This window comes from Hirundo rustica, chromosome 19 (genome assembly GCF_015227805.2).
Source record: "Hirundo rustica isolate bHirRus1 chromosome 19, bHirRus1.pri.v3, whole genome shotgun sequence".
Taxonomy (NCBI): domain Eukaryota; kingdom Metazoa; phylum Chordata; class Aves; order Passeriformes; family Hirundinidae; genus Hirundo; species Hirundo rustica.
The window spans coordinates 5147333-5168898 of NC_053468.1; the positions used below are offsets into that span (position 1 = coordinate 5147333).

General features: G+C 46.0%; 1 protein-coding gene across 5 annotated transcripts; it reads right to left on the reverse strand.

Annotated features, from left to right (window-relative positions):
- Positions 1 to 232: 232 nt before the first annotated feature.
- RABGEF1 (RAB guanine nucleotide exchange factor 1) lies at positions 233 to 21376 on the reverse strand. 5 transcript variants are annotated; one of them, XM_040082479.2, is made up of 11 exons: positions 21307 to 21376; positions 11946 to 12131; positions 10313 to 10479; positions 9253 to 9372; positions 7239 to 7259; positions 6514 to 6680; positions 4861 to 4942; positions 4376 to 4508; positions 3857 to 3948; positions 3277 to 3533; positions 233 to 2351 (listed from the first exon to the last, which is right to left on the reverse strand). In XM_040082479.2, exons 2-11 carry the CDS (start codon positions 12122 to 12124, stop codon positions 1953 to 1955), a joined length of 1617 nt encoding a protein of 538 aa, XP_039938413.1. In that variant the 5' UTR covers positions 12125 to 12131; positions 21307 to 21376; the 3' UTR covers positions 233 to 1952. The 5 variants fall into 5 exon arrangements, with proteins under 5 accessions (XP_039938413.1, XP_039938411.1, XP_039938415.1 ...); XM_040082477.1 differs by lacking the exon at positions 21307 to 21376 and adding an exon at positions 20585 to 20602; XM_040082481.2 differs by lacking the exons at positions 9253 to 9372; positions 21307 to 21376 and adding an exon at positions 20585 to 20601.
- Between the last annotated feature and the right edge of the window lie 190 nt (positions 21377 to 21566).

The window sequence follows — 21566 nt, forward strand, 5'->3', positions numbered from 1 at the left end:
AACCACCCCAACTTTAGCGTCTCCGTTACAAAGAGATTACAAAGAAAAAGAGATGCTCTAGTTACAAAACCGTTCCCAAGCGCTTAATCAATCACCCCCAGGACTTTTCTGCAAAGAAAACAAAAATAAACATTGTTACCCCGCCCAGCAGTTGAGGATTGCCGGAATCGCAGCAGCAGCCGCGATTGTCCGGCCATGGATCATTAACAGCACAACAAAAGCTGAGGAGGGCTTCGGGGACTCATTAACGAGGGCAGAACGGCCACGCTTTTATTTAAATATTGACACAACAGCTGCGGGTTTGCTTCCCCCAGCCCTCCTCGGGACAAACGCGCGGAGCTGGGCATCGGAATTGGCACCTAAATAAACCCAATAAATCCCAGGATTATTTACCCCAACGATCCGGGCGCGGTGACACACGGAATAATTTCATTTTGTTGTTGTTGTTGTGAACATCCCGGTGCCGCGGCTGCTTCTCCGGAACACCAGGGCTGGTGAGCAGTCCGTAAAAAAAGGCAAAAAACTGAGAGAAAAAGGGACAAGTCACAGTGGTGGTGCGAAGTTCTCGCAGCGCAGATTTAACAGGAGCAGTGCTTTAATGAGTGGGAATGAATCAAGAGGTCGAGGCGCTTCCCTCCTGGCTGGCAGGAATTAAACATTTGCTCAGAAGCAGTTTCCAGCTGAGCTCCACCTGGGATGCACGAAGGAGTCAGCGCTGGATGGAGCTGGGAGAGATTTCAAACGATGCAGAGAAAGTTTCCGAGTTCTGGTGTGAGAGGTTGCTTTCGGTGGGGTGAGCTCTCCTTTCAGCCCAACCTGAATTTCAGGGATTTTTAGTGACACAAAGGCATTTTTTAGCTCGCCGTTCCAGGTGCTGGAGGGGTCAATGAAGAGCAGAACGTTGAGGTTTCATGGAAATAAAGTGCATTTTTTTTCTGCTCCTTCTAAAAAAAGCAACCTCCAATTTTGTGAATTTGTTTCTTTATTTCCCAGGATTGTCAAAAAAAAAAAAAAGCAACCGAAATTTATCCCACTGATGGAAGCGACCAGGACAGAGACACGTTTGGAGCAACTCTTCCATGGTCTTTTTCCCCCTCACACCCTTTTTTGTTCCACATTATGCAGTTTTTAATACAAATATTTCTTCCTATCCCTGAAATATTTTCAATTTCTGGCCCCACATTTCCTTCCAAAGCACTTCCAAAGCACTTCCAAATCAGCACTTTTGTGCACCATTCAAGGCTACCGGGTATTTCTGACAAAGCACTTAAATGAAGAAATGGCATCTTTTAAATAATTTTTCTTTTTAACAGAGCAGAGTAAGATGATTTTTCATTCCAACAACATCCCCTGTCATTCTTCACTCCTCCTCTCCAGGTGTATCCAAACCCCAGCAGCGTTTTTGCCTTTTTGCTGTGACGTGATGGAACTGAAAGGTGCTAAAATGAATATTTTGAGATCATTTTCACTCACACACGAGCTCATGCACAGTTGGGACATCAAATTTGACCTCTATTTACAATTTTACATATTTTACAATATATAGTTCATCTTTACAGCTACAGAATAAGTTCAGACTAACATTGGTACCTTTTTTTTTTTTTTTTTTCCCTTGCTGGAACTTGGCTTCAAGTTAAACTAATTATTAAAAACAATTAAGTGCATGCTTAGAAGGAAGCTTTTCAGGAGAGATGTCAATGGACTAGTGTTGCTTAAAAATTACACCAGTTTGTGTAGAAAATCGAAATTCAGTTCAAAAAAAACCCCCACCAAAGCCTAATAGAAACCTACTGGACTAAAATAAATACAATTCCTTACACTTAACCAAAAAAAAAAAAAAAAAACCAACGAAAAAAAACACCCCCAAAAATACCTTTAAAAATGTACTGGTTTAAGCTCATTTCTTTTTTTTAGCCTTAAATTTCCTTCCCTTCCCAACTAGCTGAGGATAATTATCCTGCATAAACCTGAGGCTGCAGTGGTGGGGGCAGCTTGTCATTCTCCACGTTTTCAGAGTCAATGGCTGCCAAGGCTTGACTTTTTGGTTTTATTTCTAAGGGGTATTTCTCCACGATGTCCTCCACCTCCTTGGCGATCCCGTCAGTCCAATCGATGAGGTCTTTCTCCAGCTTCTTGGCTTCACTGACAATTCTTTCCTGTCTCTCATTCAACTGAGAGAGGAGGTCTAAGCTTTTGCACATTTGCTTCACCCCCAGGCACACATCAGGGGAGAAGCTGTCAGATTCCTGCTTTTTCGGGGAGGTCTGGCCCGTCATGAAACGATCAAAATCCTCCTGGCTCAGATTTAAAGACTGAGCATCCAGTTTCTCAATGAAGGCCACAGCACAGCACTGCAAATAAAACCAGAGAGAGCATCACTGCAATCACCAGATTGGAATGACCCTGTTTTCTATTCCTTACCCTCTTCTGACACCAGCAACTGATTTTTTAAGATTTTTTTTTTTATGCCCTAAATGAGCCTTTCCAGAAGTTAATTTTATCAGCCACTTCGTACAGCTCTTCCCTCTCCCCAAAAGTCTGAAGAAATCAAAAGCTGAGCTGCCAAGGTGCATCCCAAACCTCAGGGTGTCTGTGTTTGGGAGGCGAGGGAGCAGCAGGAACGTGCCAAGGAGACAGGAGCAGCGTATGAATATTTAATTATCTGATCAGCACAGATCTGCTATGCAGATTAACTTATTAATCAATGAATTTCCCGAAGGAAGGAATGTCATAGCCCAGCTCACTTGGTGGGTGCTCTGCTCCTACTGAAATGAACTTTTAACAGTCCAAGTGTTTCATTCAACTCTGTCCTTTCCCTCCAGGATTCCTTATGATAAAATGCAGAGCACACCAAGAAACGCCTCTTGGAGAAGCTGTAAAAACCCTGTTTACCTCCACACATGAATGGCCTAATTCTGCAGTGCCTCCAAGGAACTCTCCTGGGCTCAAAGAGGGGACTTTGCATCTGGAACATCTGCACAGCCCAAACTCAGCGTTTGGGGAACACAAAATCCTGACTTGCAGGATAAAAATACACCCAAGTCTTAGCATCAGGCTTTTCAAACAAAGGGTTTCAAGTTACAAAAAATAAGAAAGCAAAGCTCTGGTTTGGACAGCAGTGAAGGAAGAGAGAGAGGATAGAACTGGCTGTGCTCTGAGTAACCTCAACCACATTGTAGATTAATTTAAATTTGTGTTTCCCTTTGCTGGCAATTCCCACCTCCAAATGAAAGCCAAACCTGGCTGTCCAAGCCCGCCCTTCCCTCCTGCACTCACCAGGTTGGTGAAATAATATCCATCCTCCCCAGTCATCAGCCTGCTGGGGTTGCAGAAGCGAGTGATGTACTGGATGTTGGACTGCAGGCGCGGCGGGTTCCCCTTCAGCACGATGTAAATCAGGGTGGGCAGGAAATCATCGGCAGAGGCTGGCTCATTTTTGGTGATTTTGATGGCATTGAAGATGTGCTTGCTGCACTTGGTGATGCAGGCCAGTTTATCCCGAGGGACGCGCTTGGAGTCCATCTCAATGATATCTGCGAGGGGAAAAACGGGGGGGAAAAACAAAAAAAATCATTCCAGGCGTATTCATCGGGCACTGGATAGGCAGGAATTGCTGGGTGATACTGATACTGCAGCACTGCTGTCTGTGGGGAAGGGTTTTGGCTAGATCAGCTAAGCATGAACGCTTCAGTGTGGAAAATCAGCCCTGCTGCACAGATGGAATTCCAAACCCACCGAGATTCCTGCACGTTCAACAGCCCGCAGCCCCCCAGCTCGTGGCGACAGCAAAAACAATCTCAGGGAGCAAGAGAGACCAAATTTAAAGCTGCAAACATAGAATTCGTCACTCACGAACCTGTAATTGCCTTCACAACCATGTCAGAGACTTCTGGGATCTCCTCACTGACAGGAACACACAGCATCTGGGGAGTCACCCAGTGCAAGGCCCTGGGACAGGGGACAAAAAGGGTTAAAAACTCCTCAGTGCCAGGGACATCCAGGTGTTTGAAACCAGCTGCTTCCTGAACCCGGGCACAAGGAATGCTTTGTGTGAACGAGACATTATTCCAGCCATAAACCAGTTTATTCCACTGATGTAATTTATTTTCTGAGAAAGTACTTCCTTTTTTTTTTTTTTTTTTTTTAAAAAAAAAAAAAAAAGAAAAATTGGCTGTAATTTAACAAAAGCAATTTTTCCCAGGGTAGTGGTTGTCGTTATCCCACCTATTAATTCTTTCTCTATTTAAAATAAAATGGTCTGAACCCTTAACAAGCCATTTTTCTGCGCACAGCACAAGGTTGTTTTAGCGTGGTTGGTTCAGAGCTCATTTAGAGAATTAGGGATTACTCAATTATTTGTCCTTTCAAGCCTTACCTGATCCTTTTTTGGACAGCAAGGTCTTTCTTCTCATCATCAGTTGTCTCAGGGCAAAAAACATATTTATACTGGCGGGTCATGATGTATTTCTCAACCTCATCCATTGCCTTCTCCACCTTTTCAGGGGGCACTGAAAGGGACAAATCCCACAAATGAGATATTCCAGGGCTCTTTGGAAGGTTTAATCCCAACATCATCCCAAATTAATCTTACTCATTCAAGCCAACCTGAGCTCATAAATGGATATAATGGGAAGGAAAAATAAACCGGGGAGAACTCCACTGAGAGTTTAAAACAAAGCCGTAAAAACCAATATTTAGGCAGAGAAACTTCCTAGAGGGAACAATTCTAACTCTGGTACCAGAAGCTGTTCCCAGCATTTCTGAAAGCTGGGAATGCTTTGCTTTAACTGGAAATTCAAGAGGTTTTCGTTTTACATCACTGCTTTTGGAACAGGAAGATGAAAAAGAAGAACTTGGTACCTTTCCAACGTGTCTGCAGCCTGTCTGCTACGTTCTGGTAGAAGTCCTGGGCACATTCAGATTGTTCCTCAATGCTTAATTCCTGCAAGAGAACAAGGATTAAGTGTGAAGGGTTGGCAGCATTCAACTCTGTAATAAAAAAAAAATCTCATGTTTTGTTTTGGTTGAAGGCAAGTGTCCAGCTGCAGTAACAGTCTGAGAATGCAGAGGTGTCATCAGAGGTGTTTATAGTGGCTCAATTTTATTAAAAAATAGGAGAAGCCAACACTGGCTCTTTAATGTGTGAAAGATTTGTATTTATTTGCTGAATAAATGGATATTAGCACAGGTGCAATGGCTTCTTCCCCTGAGGAGCACCGACAAAAAAACTCGGACTAAGCAAAACGTTTGTCCCTGTTTAACCTCTGGTTTTTTAAAAGACAATTTATAGTCTATAAAACCCCCAGGAACATCAATTATTTGAAGGAATATTTCTCCAGCAGACATTTCTGAAAGTTACTGTGAAATAAATTCACAATGGTATTTGTGAAACAACACTGGCTTTTGCTAAGTGAACTCCTGAAGAACGCAGCAGAGGTTTGAAAGGTTTAAAATTAATTAAGGCAATTTCCAATATTAAATAAAACCACACATTAAAAAGAGTGGGAGGAGGATTTGAGTTCTGATTTCTCTAAGACCAAAACCCAGCCATTTTCAAAAACTGAGGCTGGGTTCTAGGCCTGGTTTATGTGCAGTAAAAAACCCCGTGTTTTGAGAAGGCTGAGGTAGGAAATGAGAACGCCTTCAGTGCTCGAAGCCAAAACCAAACCCACCCTGTTCTCACAAACTCTGTGCTCAGAACGAACAGATCTGAAAGAAAAGGAATAAAAGTTCAAGAAGATTTCAAAGCAGGGGGGTGTAAGATTCCATGAGAACTCGTGAGGAGATAATTCGAGGAACTGAGCAGGAAAGGGAGAAGAAGGGAGGGGAAAGAAGTTGTGCTGAATTCTGACTCATTCCAACCATAGGTGGCACCACAGACTGATTAATATTTCAAGAACACTGATTTTTTTTTTTTTTTAAATAGAAAATGAAGATATAACACTTATTTCATATTTTTAAAAAAGCAGCACAGTCAAATTCCTGTTCCCCAATAAAAGGAGAGGGGTGGGTTGATGCTGAATTATCTTTAGAAGTTTTTAGGTTTAAGTTTTCTCATCCCTGAAGTGTCCAAGGCCAGGCTGGACTGGGTTTGGAGCAACCTGGGACTGTGGAAGGTGTCCCTACCCATGGAACCTGGTGATCTTTAATTCCCTTCCAACCCAAACCACTCTGTGATATCTAAAAACTCACCAGGTGATTTCTCCTATCATTTCCACGGGTCACATTAATGCAGAATAATTGCTGAACAGACTCATTTACATGGGATTGAGTCAGGACTAATTTATCTGGCATGCTTTGGGGTCACAAGCATCCTTTGGTCCCACACTACCACAACAAAAAAGGCCCCCAGATCTTAATTTGATTAATCCAATAATCTGAAAGCTCCTGCCACGCTCCAGAAAATCCAAACTGCTGGGAGACTTGCAGCATTTCCTCCCTCTCCCCCAATTTCAACAATTTCCCCATTTTTAAAATTTTTTTTTTTTGAGATAAGAGGCATTCAGAGCTCACCCTTTTATGACTCATGGTGTCCAAAAAGAGTTTGCATTGCTTGTAGATATCCTGGCCAGGCTTCTGGTACGTCCTGATGAATTCTATGAACTCCTTGGACACTCGGTCTGTCTCGATGCTGGCCTGCCTGTGGATGGAAGGGCTGGGAGCCTTGGCCTCCTGGATCTCTGCTGGCAAAATTCAGGGCACAGCAGATCAGGTTTGGTGGTTTTTTTTTCACACTGATGCAGAATTTCAGAAAGGTTCTATCATTTCGAGTAGGTTTTGTTGGGTTTTTTTTTCCCAGCTGTGAGGACAATCGGTCGTTTACTTCCCAAGCTTTGCCAGGGAAACGCCGGACATCATTAAACACAGCAATAATTATTAAACACAACTCCAGGGAAGATGAGTATCCCACTGAAGTGGAACATTCAGAGCCTCACCCCCATTCTAATGGCCCTTTTATATTAGAAGTGACTGCAACATCGGGCTGCTTTGGGCTTTTACAGCCACTCCCAGGACATCTCCACTTAGTGTTTCCAGCTGGGATTCTCTAAAGATTCCTAAAGATAATGGGGAGGTTTTCCCTCTCTCCCCGACCTCCACACTCCTGCTGCCTCCCAAGCAGCTCAGGGCAGCTCTGCTCAAGGAACACGCGCTGCAAGCTGCATCCGTGGGGGGTTTTTTCCCCACAAAAACCATCTGATTTTCCAAGTTAATCGTGCTGCTCCGATACCTTCACCCACCTTTCAGCTTGCCAGCCAGTGCTGTTGGAAATGGAGGGATTGGATAGAGGTGGTGGAAATGAACGTGGTGAGAGGCAAGCAGCAGAGAGACAGAAAACATGAAAATATTCATGGTCAGCACGAGACAAACACGGCTCCCACCCTGAAAACACTTGGCATGCACAGAAATCCCGCTTTCAACAAGCATGCAGAACTCCAAAGGGAAAAAAAGAAAGAAACGGGATTAATATGTTGAAGTTGGTTTAATTTGGATTTGAGGGAGCTTAACGGGGTTTTTTTGTTTGGTTGTTATTTGCTTTTGAAGAGATTCGGCCCCGCAGAAAATCCCAAGTTGTGTCACCCAGTGAGTATCAAACTCTGCTCCTCTGACCAAAGCTCCACTCTTCAGCACAGGGAATAACCTGGCACCATCAGAGCACCTCTGGTATTTCAGTGCCCAGAACAGAAAAGGTTTTGCAAATATTTAAACTCCAGCTGCAGCAACTGAGATAGAGAGTGCAAATCCAACTCCCTTCTAATTCCTCAAGGACACTACTCCAGAGGGGATTTCCTTCCACTGCCTTCACACCTGAGACTCACTGCATGAATCCCAAATCCTACACAGGATTCCAGCCATTCATTAAATTTGTCACATTTAACATTAGAGAAGCTTATTTGGAAATAATCAACAAAGAAAAGGGCAGAATTATCAGATATTTCTTCCATGATTCATCCCTGATCTCATTTCACAGTACAGCTGAAGGTTTATTTACTTACTTCAACAATGAGTTCACCCTCTTATCAAAATAATGAGCCTCATTTTACTATTTGACTTTAAGGAATGTGGATATTATTTTTTCAGTCACAAACTCTAACTAGATTGTTGTTCACTTACTAGAGAGATGTAGTCAACAGAGGCAGATCAATATTAAATATTAAAAAGTGAATGTTAATTAGAATGAACTGTCTTTTAATGAGTTACACCAAGGATTACTTGTAGTTACGACTTCACTAATCTGAGCTGAAATCCTGATTTAAGGCAAATTAATCTGTACTGATTACCAAGGGCTGCAGGAACCGATGAACTTGCAGCAACAAAATATCCTCAGGTTCCTCCTGTGCTCCCAGAGAATTCAGGCTAACTAAAAAGAAGCTGATTACAGCCAAGAAATTCCAACAAGTCAAAGAGAGCCCAGCAGAGGAAAATGCCAAAACGCCAGGAGCGAGCGTGGGACGAGTTAAGGAAGGATCAGCTTCACAAAGAATAAACACAATTAATATTTCAGTCTTTCTACAGGAAAGCCACTTGTCACAGCAGAACAGGAGCACTCCAGGGATTCACTATGGTTGTGCCATGGCCACGGAGCCCAGTCCAAGCGTGGGATGTGACACAGGGTTTGTCACCAGCGCTGTCACACACAGCCCCTCATCACCTTCCTGCCATTTAATACGTTTCTTTAGCCAGCAGAACAAGTCAGGAGTGCGAGCAAATGATGGAGGATGAGCTCTTAAAGCTGTTTGCATCAAAGGGTTTGGTGTCCTTTTGGTTTAAACGGAATCAGTGTCTCCTCTTGATGGGAATTTTTCTTCTTGGTTTTTATAACGAACATCTGGAGACGTTCTGAGAATGCCAAAGTTCTTCAAGTGCCAACTTCAGTAGTTTCAACTCATAATAATCAGATTTGTAACAGCAATCTTGATTTTTTTTTTTAATAAAAACACAAAGCAGCACACAAGATCCAGCTAATTCTTACAAAATTCTTCTTTTTTTTTTTTTTTTTTTTTTTGATCCTAATCCTAAGGTGGAGCTCAAAGAAGCTTCAGTCTTACTCCTATGCCTCCCTGCTAAAGAGCAAAGGATTGGTTTAGAGATTCAACACCACCTCAGCATGCTGGACTTGCTTTTTTTGCCACCTTCACCTTGAAGAGCACGAGTTACAACTGGCACAACCCTAGTTTGTGCTTAGCAAAGCCCAACTAAGAGCCAAGCTTACTAAAACCAGGCAGACAGCTTGCCCAGGCTGTGCTGCATTACCTTCAGAAGGGGAAGCCAGTTCCCAGGAGGGAGTAAAAATCTCCTTCAAATCCCTGAGAATGTTATCAGCATTTCTCTCCCTCCCAGGCTGTCCTTGCTTAGGGGTTTTCTCTTGAGCTGCTGAAATAAAAAGGCCAAAGCAAGCAGGGCACCGAGAGCAGGGAGCGTGGCAGGACAGGTGGTGAAGGGATAAAAAAAGAAAAGATGGAAAGTGAGAAGAATGAACATTAAAAAAAGAAAAAAAAAAAACGGTTTAACACAGGTGAATGAATGCCTCGTGTAGCCAGCTGCTGCCATGCACCAGGACAACCCTCATCAGAAAAACGCCGAATTTCAAATGAAGGAAACGCGTTGTCTCTAAGGTTCAGACAGATTAATGTTGCTGTTCCTTCTGGAATTCCTCCTCCACAGCCCAGCATTTCCCAATAGCCCTTGTGAGCTATTGCTGTGCAAAGCCAGCAGTGCCATTCATCATTCCTGCCTGTGACACATTCTGTAGAACAAACACCCAGCCACAAACTTGATATTCCCAGCCCACACAAACACTGCCAGCCTCTCATTCCTGTGCAGCTCGAGGCACCCCGCTCACACATCCCATTTTCTGCTCTCAGGGTTCCTATCGCACTCACACACAGCAGTCTGTTGAGGGGACTGACAGCCAGCACCTCCTCTGCTGCTCTCTCCAGGAGGAATTCCCCTTGCAGCCTTAAATCCTGGTGGGACACCAGGCCTGACTCAGGAATTTCTCTGGAATGTGTGCCAGAGGAAGTAGAACTTCCCCTCAGCAGTGCAGTGCCACCACCAGGAGCACATTTGTGCTGTTTAGTGGAAGAGCTCCTGTACAATCCACACAAACACAGGTTTAGCAGTGCACTGCTCCATCGAACACACTGCTTGGCATCACTCACGTTTTTCTGTGGTTTTCCTCTCCAGAAGCGTCACTATTCCAACTTTTGAAAGTCAAAGCACAGAGCATTAATCTGCCTCTTAGAACAACACACCTGCAAAAAACCTCCTCATTTCAAAACGCACAGAAGCACGAAAAGCAAAGGAGAGTTACCCTTCTTAGCTCCTGCTCTGGAGGAAGCAGTGAAGAACTTCTTCACAGTAGTGACCTTCCTTGTCTTCTCATTGGTTTTCTTCTCCTCAAACTTGGAAAAGGTCAGGGACTGAGCCCCTTGGGTGCTCTGGCTGCTGGCATAGGCTTCTTCCTCCTCACGCTGGAGCCTGGGGTTAGAAAAGTACAGGTCTGATTTCAGGGCTTAGAAACAGCTGATTTCCTCAGCAATCATCAATTACTCATGTTAATTCTTCCCTCTGCCCGTCTCCCTTCACTGCAGGACACCCAACCTTTCCATGCTGCAGAGGTAAAAGAGAGGGGAAGCTCAGGGTTAAACAGTGAGGTCAAAAAGGGAGAAAAGACTGAGGTTTAAGCGTGGGCACCTCCCTCTCGTGTCACACTGGATTCTCTAAAGGCACAGGGGAGGATTTCCAGCAGCAGATTCACTGCCTTCCTCCCTGCCTCACACTGAGTTCCCCAACCTGTCACCTCAGGCAGGTACCTGTTATCTCCACCTTACAAAAGCAAAATACCCTGTCCCAGCCTCAGGAACATTTTGGGAAATAGATGATTGTTGTCATAACCCGCTTTGGCAATAAATATCCGGCTGAATGGATGAGGCACAGTTTGAAAGGCCAAGCTGTTAATCTAAACTAGAGCAAACTCACCAACCCCGCAGCCTTTTTTCCTCCTTTGAAGGAGGTTTCAAACAGGCGACATTTTATCACCCTTCAAGACGCTGGGAGGCTGAGCAATTGTTTTTAAACATCCCTCCAGCTCAGGATGGACCATAAATAGTCGGGGATCTGCAATCTCTTGAGGCAGGAATTGTATCTCATCACTGCTGACAAGCCTGTCTGTTCACTGCAGCAAACAATCACAGCTTATCTGTGCCTTCAGCATCCCCCAGCTATTCATTAAAGAATTCCTTAAACACCCCACTCTGTTTTAGAGATGATCCAAGACTGGCAGCACAACTGTCTGCCCTAATAATGAAGTTTTTATTAGCTGTTTAAGACATTTATGGCAGAGGAAAACAATGACATGACGTCTGTGCTGCTGCCTCTGAAAATGCATCTTCCATTTTCAGGGTCAAGCATTTGTCACATGAGGAAAACTAGATTGGTTTGCAGAAATTAAGGGATTAAACAATTACCTAAACTAGCAAAGCTAAAGCTTTCATGTTCTTGGGCTTAAGCCTGCAGTTTTAAAGAATGACCACCGAGAAGACTAAAACCAGTTTTTAATCAGCAGCTGGAATGTAAAACCATGGTGCTGCCTATACCCAAGTAAATAACTGCCATCTCCAGAGGGTATTTTAATCAAAATCGTCCCTTCAGCCATTCTAACTGCTAAACAGAAACACAGATTTGCATATGCAAATTAGGTCAAAGTATTCATTGGGAGGCTGGGCTCTGTTTGCATTTGTTCCTTCCCAGGTTTTGTTTTCAAACCTCCTATACTAGAATGTCATAAATATCCATCCATGCACCAAGAGGAAGGTTGGAATCCCCGCTGGAAAGGTCAAACTGGGGAAATTGTGACGAACCTGAGGCAGAGCAAACAGGACTAGGAAACAGGAGACAGGGACAGGATTTGGAGTCACCCTGAAGGAAGAAAGAAGGTTCTTTACCGCTCTGCCAGCTCCCAATCCTCTTGAATCTGCTTCTGCCTGGCCTTGTGGTATTCCTCCCTCCAGCACTTGGAGCAAAATCCCTGCCAGGCAGGATTGCCATAGTAACCACAGCCCTTCTTGCACAGCAGCTCCGACTGATCCACGTGGATCCCCCTGCGCTCCGACTTCAGGTTCATCTTCCTCCTGGCAGAAGAGAAGGGTTAAAAACAGGAACGCGGCAGCAGCCTGCTAGAAATCACTTCTTCTCAGGGTTTGCCTTTAGAAAGGAGTCACCTGCTTGAATTATTTAACAGCTCCATAGCAACCGAATGAATGCCACGGGAGGAAGGGCACAGTTACACAACCAGGAGCCCCAAAGCCAGGGGCAGCGCCAGGAGCACATCTCTGTAGGGCTGTGACCTTCACACAGCTCCAGAAAGTGTCCCAGGGCACCAGGGACAGTCCCACAGCCTGGGGACAAGGGCCCAAGGCACATCTCTGTAGGGCTGTGACCCTCACACAGCTCCAGAAAGTGTCCCAGGGCAGCAGGGACAGTCCTACAGCCTGGGGACAAGGGCCCAAGGCACATCTCTGTAGGGCTGTGACCCTCACACAGCTCCAGAAAGTGTCCCAGGGCACCAGAGACAGTCCTACAGCCTGGGGACAAGGGCCCAAGGCACATCTCTGTAGGGCTGTGACCCTCACACAGCTCCAGAAAGTGTCCAGGGCAGCAGGGACAGTCCCACAGCCTGGGGACAAGGGCCCAAGGCACATCTCTGTAGGGCTGTGACCCTCACACAGCTCCAGAAAGTGTCCCAGGGCAGCAGGGACAGTCCCACAGCCTGGGGACAAGGGCCCAAGGCACATCTCTGTAGGGTTGTGACCTTCACACAGCTCCAGAAAGTGTCCAGGGCAGCAGGGACAGTCCCACAGCCTGGGGACAAATTGCCAAGGCACATCTTTGTAGGGTTGTGACCCTCACACAGCTCCAGAAAGTGTCCAGGGCAGCAGGGACAGTCCCACAGCCTGGGGACAAGGGCCCAAGGCTCTGCTCTCACCAGCACCTTGCTCTGACAGCCAGAGACACAAAACAATGGGGGGAAAAAAAAAATTAAAAAGTTCCACAAACTTTTTAGAGCTCGGCTCCTCCAGGCTCTGCCACAGTCAAACAGCTCTGGGGGTTACATTTCGTGACTGCAACACAAAGATTCTCCTGCCCACGCCGTGCCAAGCCCGTCTTGGAGCACCCTGTGAACAGCCAGCCTTCCCTTCCTCTCCTGACAGCAGCCAGCCCACATTCCAGCTCCCTCCCAAAGGCTGCTGGGGACCCTGGAGGCATTTTAGGAGAAAAGCAGCACAGGAGCATCTGCAGCAGCAAGGTGAAGGTGTTCCTGTAAAAACACTGACTGTGTGGATTGCAATATTGACAGACACAGCAGAAAGAGCGCAGCAAGGCTCTGGCCAGTAAATCCAGCCCCTTTCCCATCCTGCCATCCCAGAGGTGCCACGTATGCAGAGCGAGAGGAAAAGGGCTTTTCTCAAACTGAAGAACATCAGTAGATGAGGCAGAGTAATCTTCTTTTTCCCCCGAAATTCCACGCCAAACTCTTCTCCGGATCGTCCAGCAAAAGATGGAGCATGCACAAATGTCACAGAGTTTTCTACTACAGGAAGTTCCAGCTCTTTTGTTCCAAGCTCAAATTATCCATTTTAAAAGACTGATAATGTTTAACATTTCCCATTAATCTAATCAAGTTATTTTAAGCAAAGTAACAGGAAACACAATTTTCTCTGAGGTGGGAACAAATGAAATAGTCCATCTTATCTATGTAAGTATTAAGATTTTATCCACTTTTCTATTCTTGAAAGAAATAATACGTTTCTAAAAATGACCTAAAAATAGTTGCATTGTAGAGACATGCAAATAAAGGGAATAAATTTCTTAATGAAATCATTTATAGCCACATGTTCTCACTTTTATAGATGGGAGAGCAGCTGAATACTTTCTTTTCTTTCCCACTGAAAAGTCTGACAGACAATATCGTGCTGCTGTAGAGCAAAATGGGGGGAAAAAAAAGCCGATTTTAAATATTTGAGAGCTTTATTTCATTCCCATATGCAGAAACAACTGAGAAACATAAATATGTTGCTTTCACAAAAATTTTTTGGTTTCATTTCCTGACTTCTCCAGGAAGGTCTGTGTGGGAGCTCCTGGCAGCCAACACCTCAGAGCTCAGAAATTAAACTTTCAGCGTGTGTCAGCTGCACAGCCTGGGCAGGAATTGCATTTTTGGCAGGATTTGCACATTCAGGCCAGTCCCACAGCATCACTCATGTCCTTGAGCAACAATTCTGAACAGAAAGGGGAAGCAAAAGCCTGAAACTCTTCACTGACTCAGTTTCACGACCACTTCCTAAAAGCAGAAGCTGCAGCAGCATTTTTGTCCCAGACCTCTCTATGCAGGTGCCTGTCCTAGAAAAAAATGCTATGAATATGCATCAAATGCTTAATTGCCATTAACGTGAAGTGACCGGTGTTTTCACTGTAAACCACAAAGACACTAATAAATAAAAACATTCTCACATCACAAACTACCCAGAAATTTTACAGGGATTTTTGTCACGGAGGAAATAAAACCCTGTAAAATCCTGTCGCTCACCAGAGCAGAGTTACAACTCTGGAACTGCAATAAGAACTCAGGGCTCTGTCACCCACCTGGAAGTAAAACCATGTGAAAACCTGTCACCCACCAGAACAGAGTTACAGCTCTGGAACTGCAATAAGAACTCAGGGCTCTGTCACCCACCAGGAAATAAAACCCTGTAAAATCCTGTCGCTCACCAGAACAGAGTTACAGCTCTGGAACTGCAATAAGAACTCAGGGCTCTGTCACCCACCAGGAAATAAAACCCTGTAAAATCCTGTCGCTCACCAGAGCAGAGTTACAGCTCTAGAACTGCAATAAGAACTCAGGGCTCTGTCACCCACCAGGAAATAAAACCCTGTAAAATCCTGTCGCTCACCAGAGCAGAGTTACAGCTCTAGAACTGCAATAAGAACTCAGGGGTCTGCTCTTATTCAAAAGCACCATATTCCAGACTCTCAGGAGTGGGATGAAATAACCTGACGCTGCTTCTCTCCCACCCCAACACCTGAATCCACAGCTCCTCTGCCCCTTGGGCATTTTCACCCCCCCAGAGGGGCACAAAAAATCCTCTTTGTGCCCGCAGAGCTTCACCCCCATGGTGCCGCCGTTCCCTGCGGCATCCCGTGTGTACATTCAAGTAAAAATAAATAAAGTTCAGCTCGGTCCCAGCCGGGCAGCTTCGCCCGGAGCAGAGCCAAGCGCTGCAGAGCCAGGAGCTCTCCCCTCGCTCCGGCTGTGTGCGGTGCCACCAGCTCAGAGCTGCGGACGAAGGAGTCACCCTGATCCGCAGGCAGGAGCCACACAAAGCTCAGGCTTTCGCCTCCTTTCACGCAGAAAAGGCCCTTGCAAAAAAAGGAAGGAAAAAAAAAAAAAAAAGAGGTTTCCCAGCGGATTTCTGCAGGTCAGCATTAATATTTTAACGAAGAAAACAACTCGGGTTTCGGTAACGTGGATGTGGGAAAAAAAAAAACCCTCTCAAATTGATTTTTTTGGCATGTAAATCGCTGCTTATATTATAATCTTACATAATAAAAATGTTCTGTTGGAATTGTTGAGTGTCCAGAATGCTTTTGTCTCCTTTCTCCGTTCCCTTCTCTCCGGCTGAAGGTGATCATTCCTTATCCAACAACCACCTCCCCAGAGTGTTTGCACAGTCACACCACGCTTTTGGCATGGTCAGATCTTTTCTTTTCACTCCTGCCCTGAATGCATGGCCCGTTCAAAGCTCACTTCCAACATAATTCAAAGGAAAAAACCCAAATTTGCTGTTTTTCTGGAGCTGGAGAGCAGGCAGCCCCAAACACCTTTACACCGCCTGTGCACTGCGAAGTCAGAAAAACAAAAGGAAGGTAAAAACTTCCACATTAAAAAAAAAAAAATTCTAATCCAGAAGTACAATAATTAGAAGATCATAACTAACATCAACTAGTATAATTTGGTGAGGGTGCTTTGCACCAAACATCCTTCTTGCATCTCCTGCGCCCCAGCGAAAGCGCTTCAAGCGGCACCCACACCTCCCTCCCAGGAGCAAAAACAGAATGAAATTTGAGATATCTTCATGCCCTGCTTAGCTTAGTGAGCGTTTCACAAGGCTGTGCTGTGAATATCATCGGGGAAGGCAGGAATGACACCTCACAAACCGCACGGGACAGACTCTGAGCACCTCGGCACACCTCAGTATCTGCGCCAATTAGCAACACCCCTTCCAAGAGCGTGGAAAAGGAACGGGCTCTTGGTTAATCATTTAGAAAATGCCTTCACTTAACGTCACTTGTTTGCAAGCAAAAGCTTCTGGTCTCCAGTTCTCCTCTGGAATGGAAAAATGGAAATCACCCAGCTCTTCTCTATGATTTTTAGAGCGCACCTCACAGGCTGTGCGTGGCTCCTGAGGGATTTCTTTGGGATAATCACGGCCTGGAAAGGTGTCCCACTGCTGCCTCTGGACACCAAAATGCTCCCTGTCTCGCTGCCACAAGAATTCCCAGTTTGAACCTCCATGTTCTGCATGTCCAGCTTTATTTTTCCAAATTCTGCTGAAATAAATCAAAGGGAAACGAGGCCTGTGATTCACATTAAATCAGATCTATCCACAGGGCTGCACATCAAAGGTCTCTAATGACAGATCAGATCTGCTCCAGCTTTTTTAGAGTATCCCACAGTAGTTTTGTTTTGATTAAAAAAAAAAAACAAAACAAAAAACACCAAATCACTGTGGTTTAATTCAAAATTAGCTTTCCACTGGCTTTAATGCAATTTATTCTGAAGCTCTCAAATACATCTTCCTAGCAGCATATTTTTCTTGCTGTACCCACACTTACATAATTTTTTTTTCCTTTTTATTCACCCATTTAGAGCAAACACCCTTTAAGAAGGGCAACACCAACTCAGGGACTTCTCATCCCTGCTCACACCCCTCAATCTCTTCCCGTCAAGTTTGTCATCCAAGAAGAACCAATAAATCACAGCTCTCCCTCCAGAAGCTGGGGAGTCACGGAATATTTTCCAGCCAGGACAAAGCAGCCGCCTGCCCTCCGTGGCTCTGGAAGGCTGAAACTGAGAACACGCGCGCAAACGCTGCAGGGCTTCACCTACCACCACCAGGAACACAAACCAGAGAAAGCGACTCTCCTGCAAAATATTCTGGCTGAGAGCCACTTCACTTTCCCTGTCACACACTTTGAACCTCTGAGACAACACAGAGAGAGTCGAGACACAGCAGACACGAGGTTTGTTCCAAACCCATAAATCCCAAGGCCATTTTTGCCAGTGCTCCATAAAGGGGACTGAAGGAGCAAGCAGTCGTTCCTCCAGGACTTTGGGGCTTTTGTAGCTCGATAACAGCAAAATACTGAATTCTAATTTTCATACAGACCAAGTTACAAAACAACCAGAAAAATCCGTATTAAACGTATTAAATCAGGTTTCGGTTGCAGCAAAGAGCAGATGCAGCCTCAGCTTTTGGGCTCCTCCATCCCAAACTGGATCCTTCACCCGGGGCTGATTTAACGCACACATGGAAGACTAAACTGACGTAACACCTTCTCGTCAGCAAGAAACACAGGAAATTCTCACAGCACAGCGGCTGCAGACACAGCTTTGGCTCGGGGAGAAGCGCTGGGTGGAAGATGCTGTAGGAGCAGCAGGGATTTACCACGGGCTCCAACACCCCCCAAGCCTGTTTTTCTGGTTCTTTCCCACCTCCCTGCCTCGCCAGGGATGGAGCAGGCAAAAATCAGCTGTACCTTTATTATCAGTGCAGATTGTGAGGAGATATCAGCTGGGTCATAAACTATTTATTAGTCCTGGATTGCTGAGGTCACCCCGGAGAGAGCTCAAAGCTGAACAGAGAGGGGCTTGCTCAATCCATCAATAAACACCTCCAGTAAGAGCTAATTGCAACCAATTTATAATCATTACAAGCTGCAAAGAACAGTTTTTAAGCAGCTCCGCAAGCTAACGCTGGAAATTAAACGAGTTGCTTTAATTCTATAACTGAAGTTCTACAAATGAATTTCAGTATTGGTAAACAACTTAATTAAATGTATCTAAACCCAGCAAGACTCAGACCGGGAACAGGCAGGTTTGGTTTGGGTTGTGGGTACGTTCTGGTTTCTTTTTGTTGGTTTCGGGGTTTTTTTTTCCTTCCCTTCCTAAAATTAAGTTTCCTCCAAAAAAAAAAAAAAAAAAAAATTTGGCACAAGCGTTAAGCAACAACTTACAGCAGTTTTTTCACTGGGCTGAAGCAAATGTGATTCAGCTCTTCAAAAGTCACTCTAGCACTTAATGAACAACTTGAATTCTTCTAATTCAGAAACATCAAAGTGCCCCAAAGAGTTTCACAATGAACTCACTGCAGCTCTCTGGTTGCATTCCCAGAAATGGAATTTTAAAGCAGAAAAAAATATAAGAACAAACCCAGGGAAGCCTCCAAACACAGAATTCTAATGTGAACTGCTGTTGGTTCACACTTTACTGGTGCCTGAATGCTCCAGCAGAATTCAGAACAGGGCAGCAGCCAGCCACTTCAATTACTAAAAACAGATTTATAAGGTAGGTTAGAAAGTGCATCAAAACTGAGGATGGAATCGAGGTGTGTTTTGTGTTTTGCCAATGGAAAAGCGCCCTTAAAATGTATTTATTGCAAAGAACCACTGATGCAAACGCCCCAAAGTTGTGAAGAGCAGCAACCGACGTGTTGAAAGAGTCATGATTCAGGTGTAAGGCCAAACACTCAGGCATGTAATTAGCAGCGGGGTAATTAACCATGAGCTAATTTCCTCCCAAGGAAAGGGTGGGGCAAGATGATCTCAGGCTCCCGACCAGAAAATACAAAAGCCATTAGAGGAGTCGGGAATTATGCAAGAAACCCGGGAGTGTTATCTCTGCAGCGCTCACACTTTTACCGTGCAGCTTTCTTGCAGTTATGGGATTTCAGCTGCAGCAGCTGTCGGATGAACAGCGCAGGCTGCTAAGAAATAGTCCCAAGAAAAGAAACTGTCCCTGCTCCGAGGAGCAGCCACCACTTCAAACGAACCACAGAGCTGGTGTTCGGAGGGGAAATTGCAGCCGCTGCTTCAAACCTCCAAAATCACGATGGCCACAAGGCTGCAGCTCTCAATTTCCTCGGCTTGGAGTGGTGTTTTCCCTTCAAATGTCAGCACAGGCCTGGGGGGACAGGTTTGGTTTGTCCCCGTGACATCAGGCTGCGTCTCACCACCTCCATGTGACCCACAACTGCGCTTGAAACGAAATCACAGGAAACATCTAAAAACCTCTTTGTGCTGCTTGCCTGGGAATTCAGGTCAGAAGGAAAAGAAGATTAGCTTATAAACTGCTAAAAATCTCCTCAGAAACAGCAGCAACAGGCTCCTACACACTGCTTCACGCCAACCACGCTCACCTGGACACAAATGGAAATTAAGTTGCCTAAAAGCTCAGAGAAAAGCTTCAAAACGTTTTATACACTTTGTACCCGACTTGTTACAAGTGGCATTTTAACAGGACTTCACAAGCAAGACTTCTAGGCCTAGTTCTAGATCACAAGTAGTTAACAGGGAAAAAAAGCTCCAAGTATAATTGGGGATTACATGGCAAGCAAAGGAACTGAGAAAGGCTGTTCTAGCTTAAATAAGACCACAGAACAAAATTAAATACCAGACTCATGGACTATCTTCAAGCTTATAATCAGTTTGTTGCACAAAGCAGTGTTAGGAATTGGTATAATTGGCTTTATGTCCTATTCTCCCTTTCTACTGTGTGTTGTTTCGGGCTTTTTCTCGGTCAGCAAAACATTCCACTGCGCTACAATTCTCTTGCTAATCCTCCCTGTTGCAAACACCACTTGTGTAACTGTGTCCAGAAGGGCAGCACATCCAATTCCTGAGTAAAGCACTGTTCCTGGAAAACACCTCGTCCTTCTACGCTGGTCTGGTTCGGTCATCGCGCTCAAAAAAGCGCTGGGTAACTGGAAAACCAAAAGCAGCTCAGTGCAGTTCCCAAAGCCCTGGTGAGAGGAATTTCATGCTTCAGAAGTTGCTTCAAATGACCTCAAACAATGAAAGTATGGCAAAGTCAATCACGGATTTAAATCATAACCTCCACAATGCCACGCTTTTTCCTCAAACCATTGCTGCTAATTCCCAGCACTGGGCCCCACTCAGCCAAACAAAAACCAATTTCCTTTTGCCTGTGAAACCTTCTCAGCCAACCCAGCCCCTGCCACAGAGCAGCAGGATTTCAGACAGCACTGAGCCACCCCTTTGGAGAATTTCTTTGGTAATTCAAGCGCATCATTTCACCTCTCGGTATCTCACACCCTCTCTGAGCCACTCCCTGCTTCAGGGGAACAACCTGAACTCTACAGGGCTACAGGCAGCAACAAACACCCACAAAAGCATCCGAAACGCACCGCTCAGCATCTGAGATATCCTCCAGACTCCACCTGGCTTGACTTTAAAGGACTTTGACCCTCAGCTGTGCACTGAGAAGCCAGGCAGGGACAATACTTACAGGAAAAAAGCCAAAACCTCATCGATCCGCAAGGAACTCATCAGGAAAACAGGCTGGGCTGGGGGACTGTTGGTAAAGCTACCAGTGACACCTGCACCCTGTTAACCACACGCACAGGCCCACGGAATTAACTAAAATATATAGATAATAAAAATTAGCTTTAGGAGCTGCACATGGAAGAGGGCAAACACCCACAAAAAGCATTCAAAACGCACCGCTCAGCATCTTCAAACCTCTCCAAACTTCCACCGGCTTGAGTTTAAAGGATTCTAATCCTCATCCGGGCAGCGGCAACACTGACCAAAAAAAAAGCCAAAAGCTGCTTGATCCACAAGGGACTCATGAGGAAAACAGGCTGTGGGGACACACTGGCAAAGCTGTCGGTGCCACCTGCGCCCCGTCAGGCACCGGCACAGACCCATCGGCCGAAAATCTGCGTATACATCGAACAGAAATTAGTTTTCGGAGCTGCCCACGGAGGAGGAAGGCGGTTTGCCAAGTTTCCGCACATCCCGGCGTTTATCCCGGCGTTTATCCCGATCGCCGCCGCCCTGCGGGGCCCAGGGACCCCTCGCCCAGGCCCCGGGCGGCAGCGGGGCCGGCCTGAAGCCCCTCGGCGGGGCGGACACCGACCCCCGACCCTCGGGACGAGCTGTAACCGGGGGGACGCGGCCGCCCCCGCTGTCCCCGGCCCCGCCGGGCCCTCACCCCGCGGCTCTCACCGGCTGCCCCGGGCGGCGGGGCCGACCCGGCCGCTCCGCTGCGCTGCTGCCGCCGCGGCCCCTCACGGCCCCGGCGCTGCTCGGGCCCTCCCTCCGTCCCTCCCTCGGCTCCGGCGGAAGGGCGGGCGGCACCTCCGGGGCGGCACCGGGCCCGGAAGGAAGCGGGGCCGGGCGGTGCTGGGCGGAGCGGCGGCCGCGGGCGGGCTGGAGGCTGGGCGGGCGCGCTGAGGGGCAGCGGGGCTGTGGCACGGTGCTGCTGC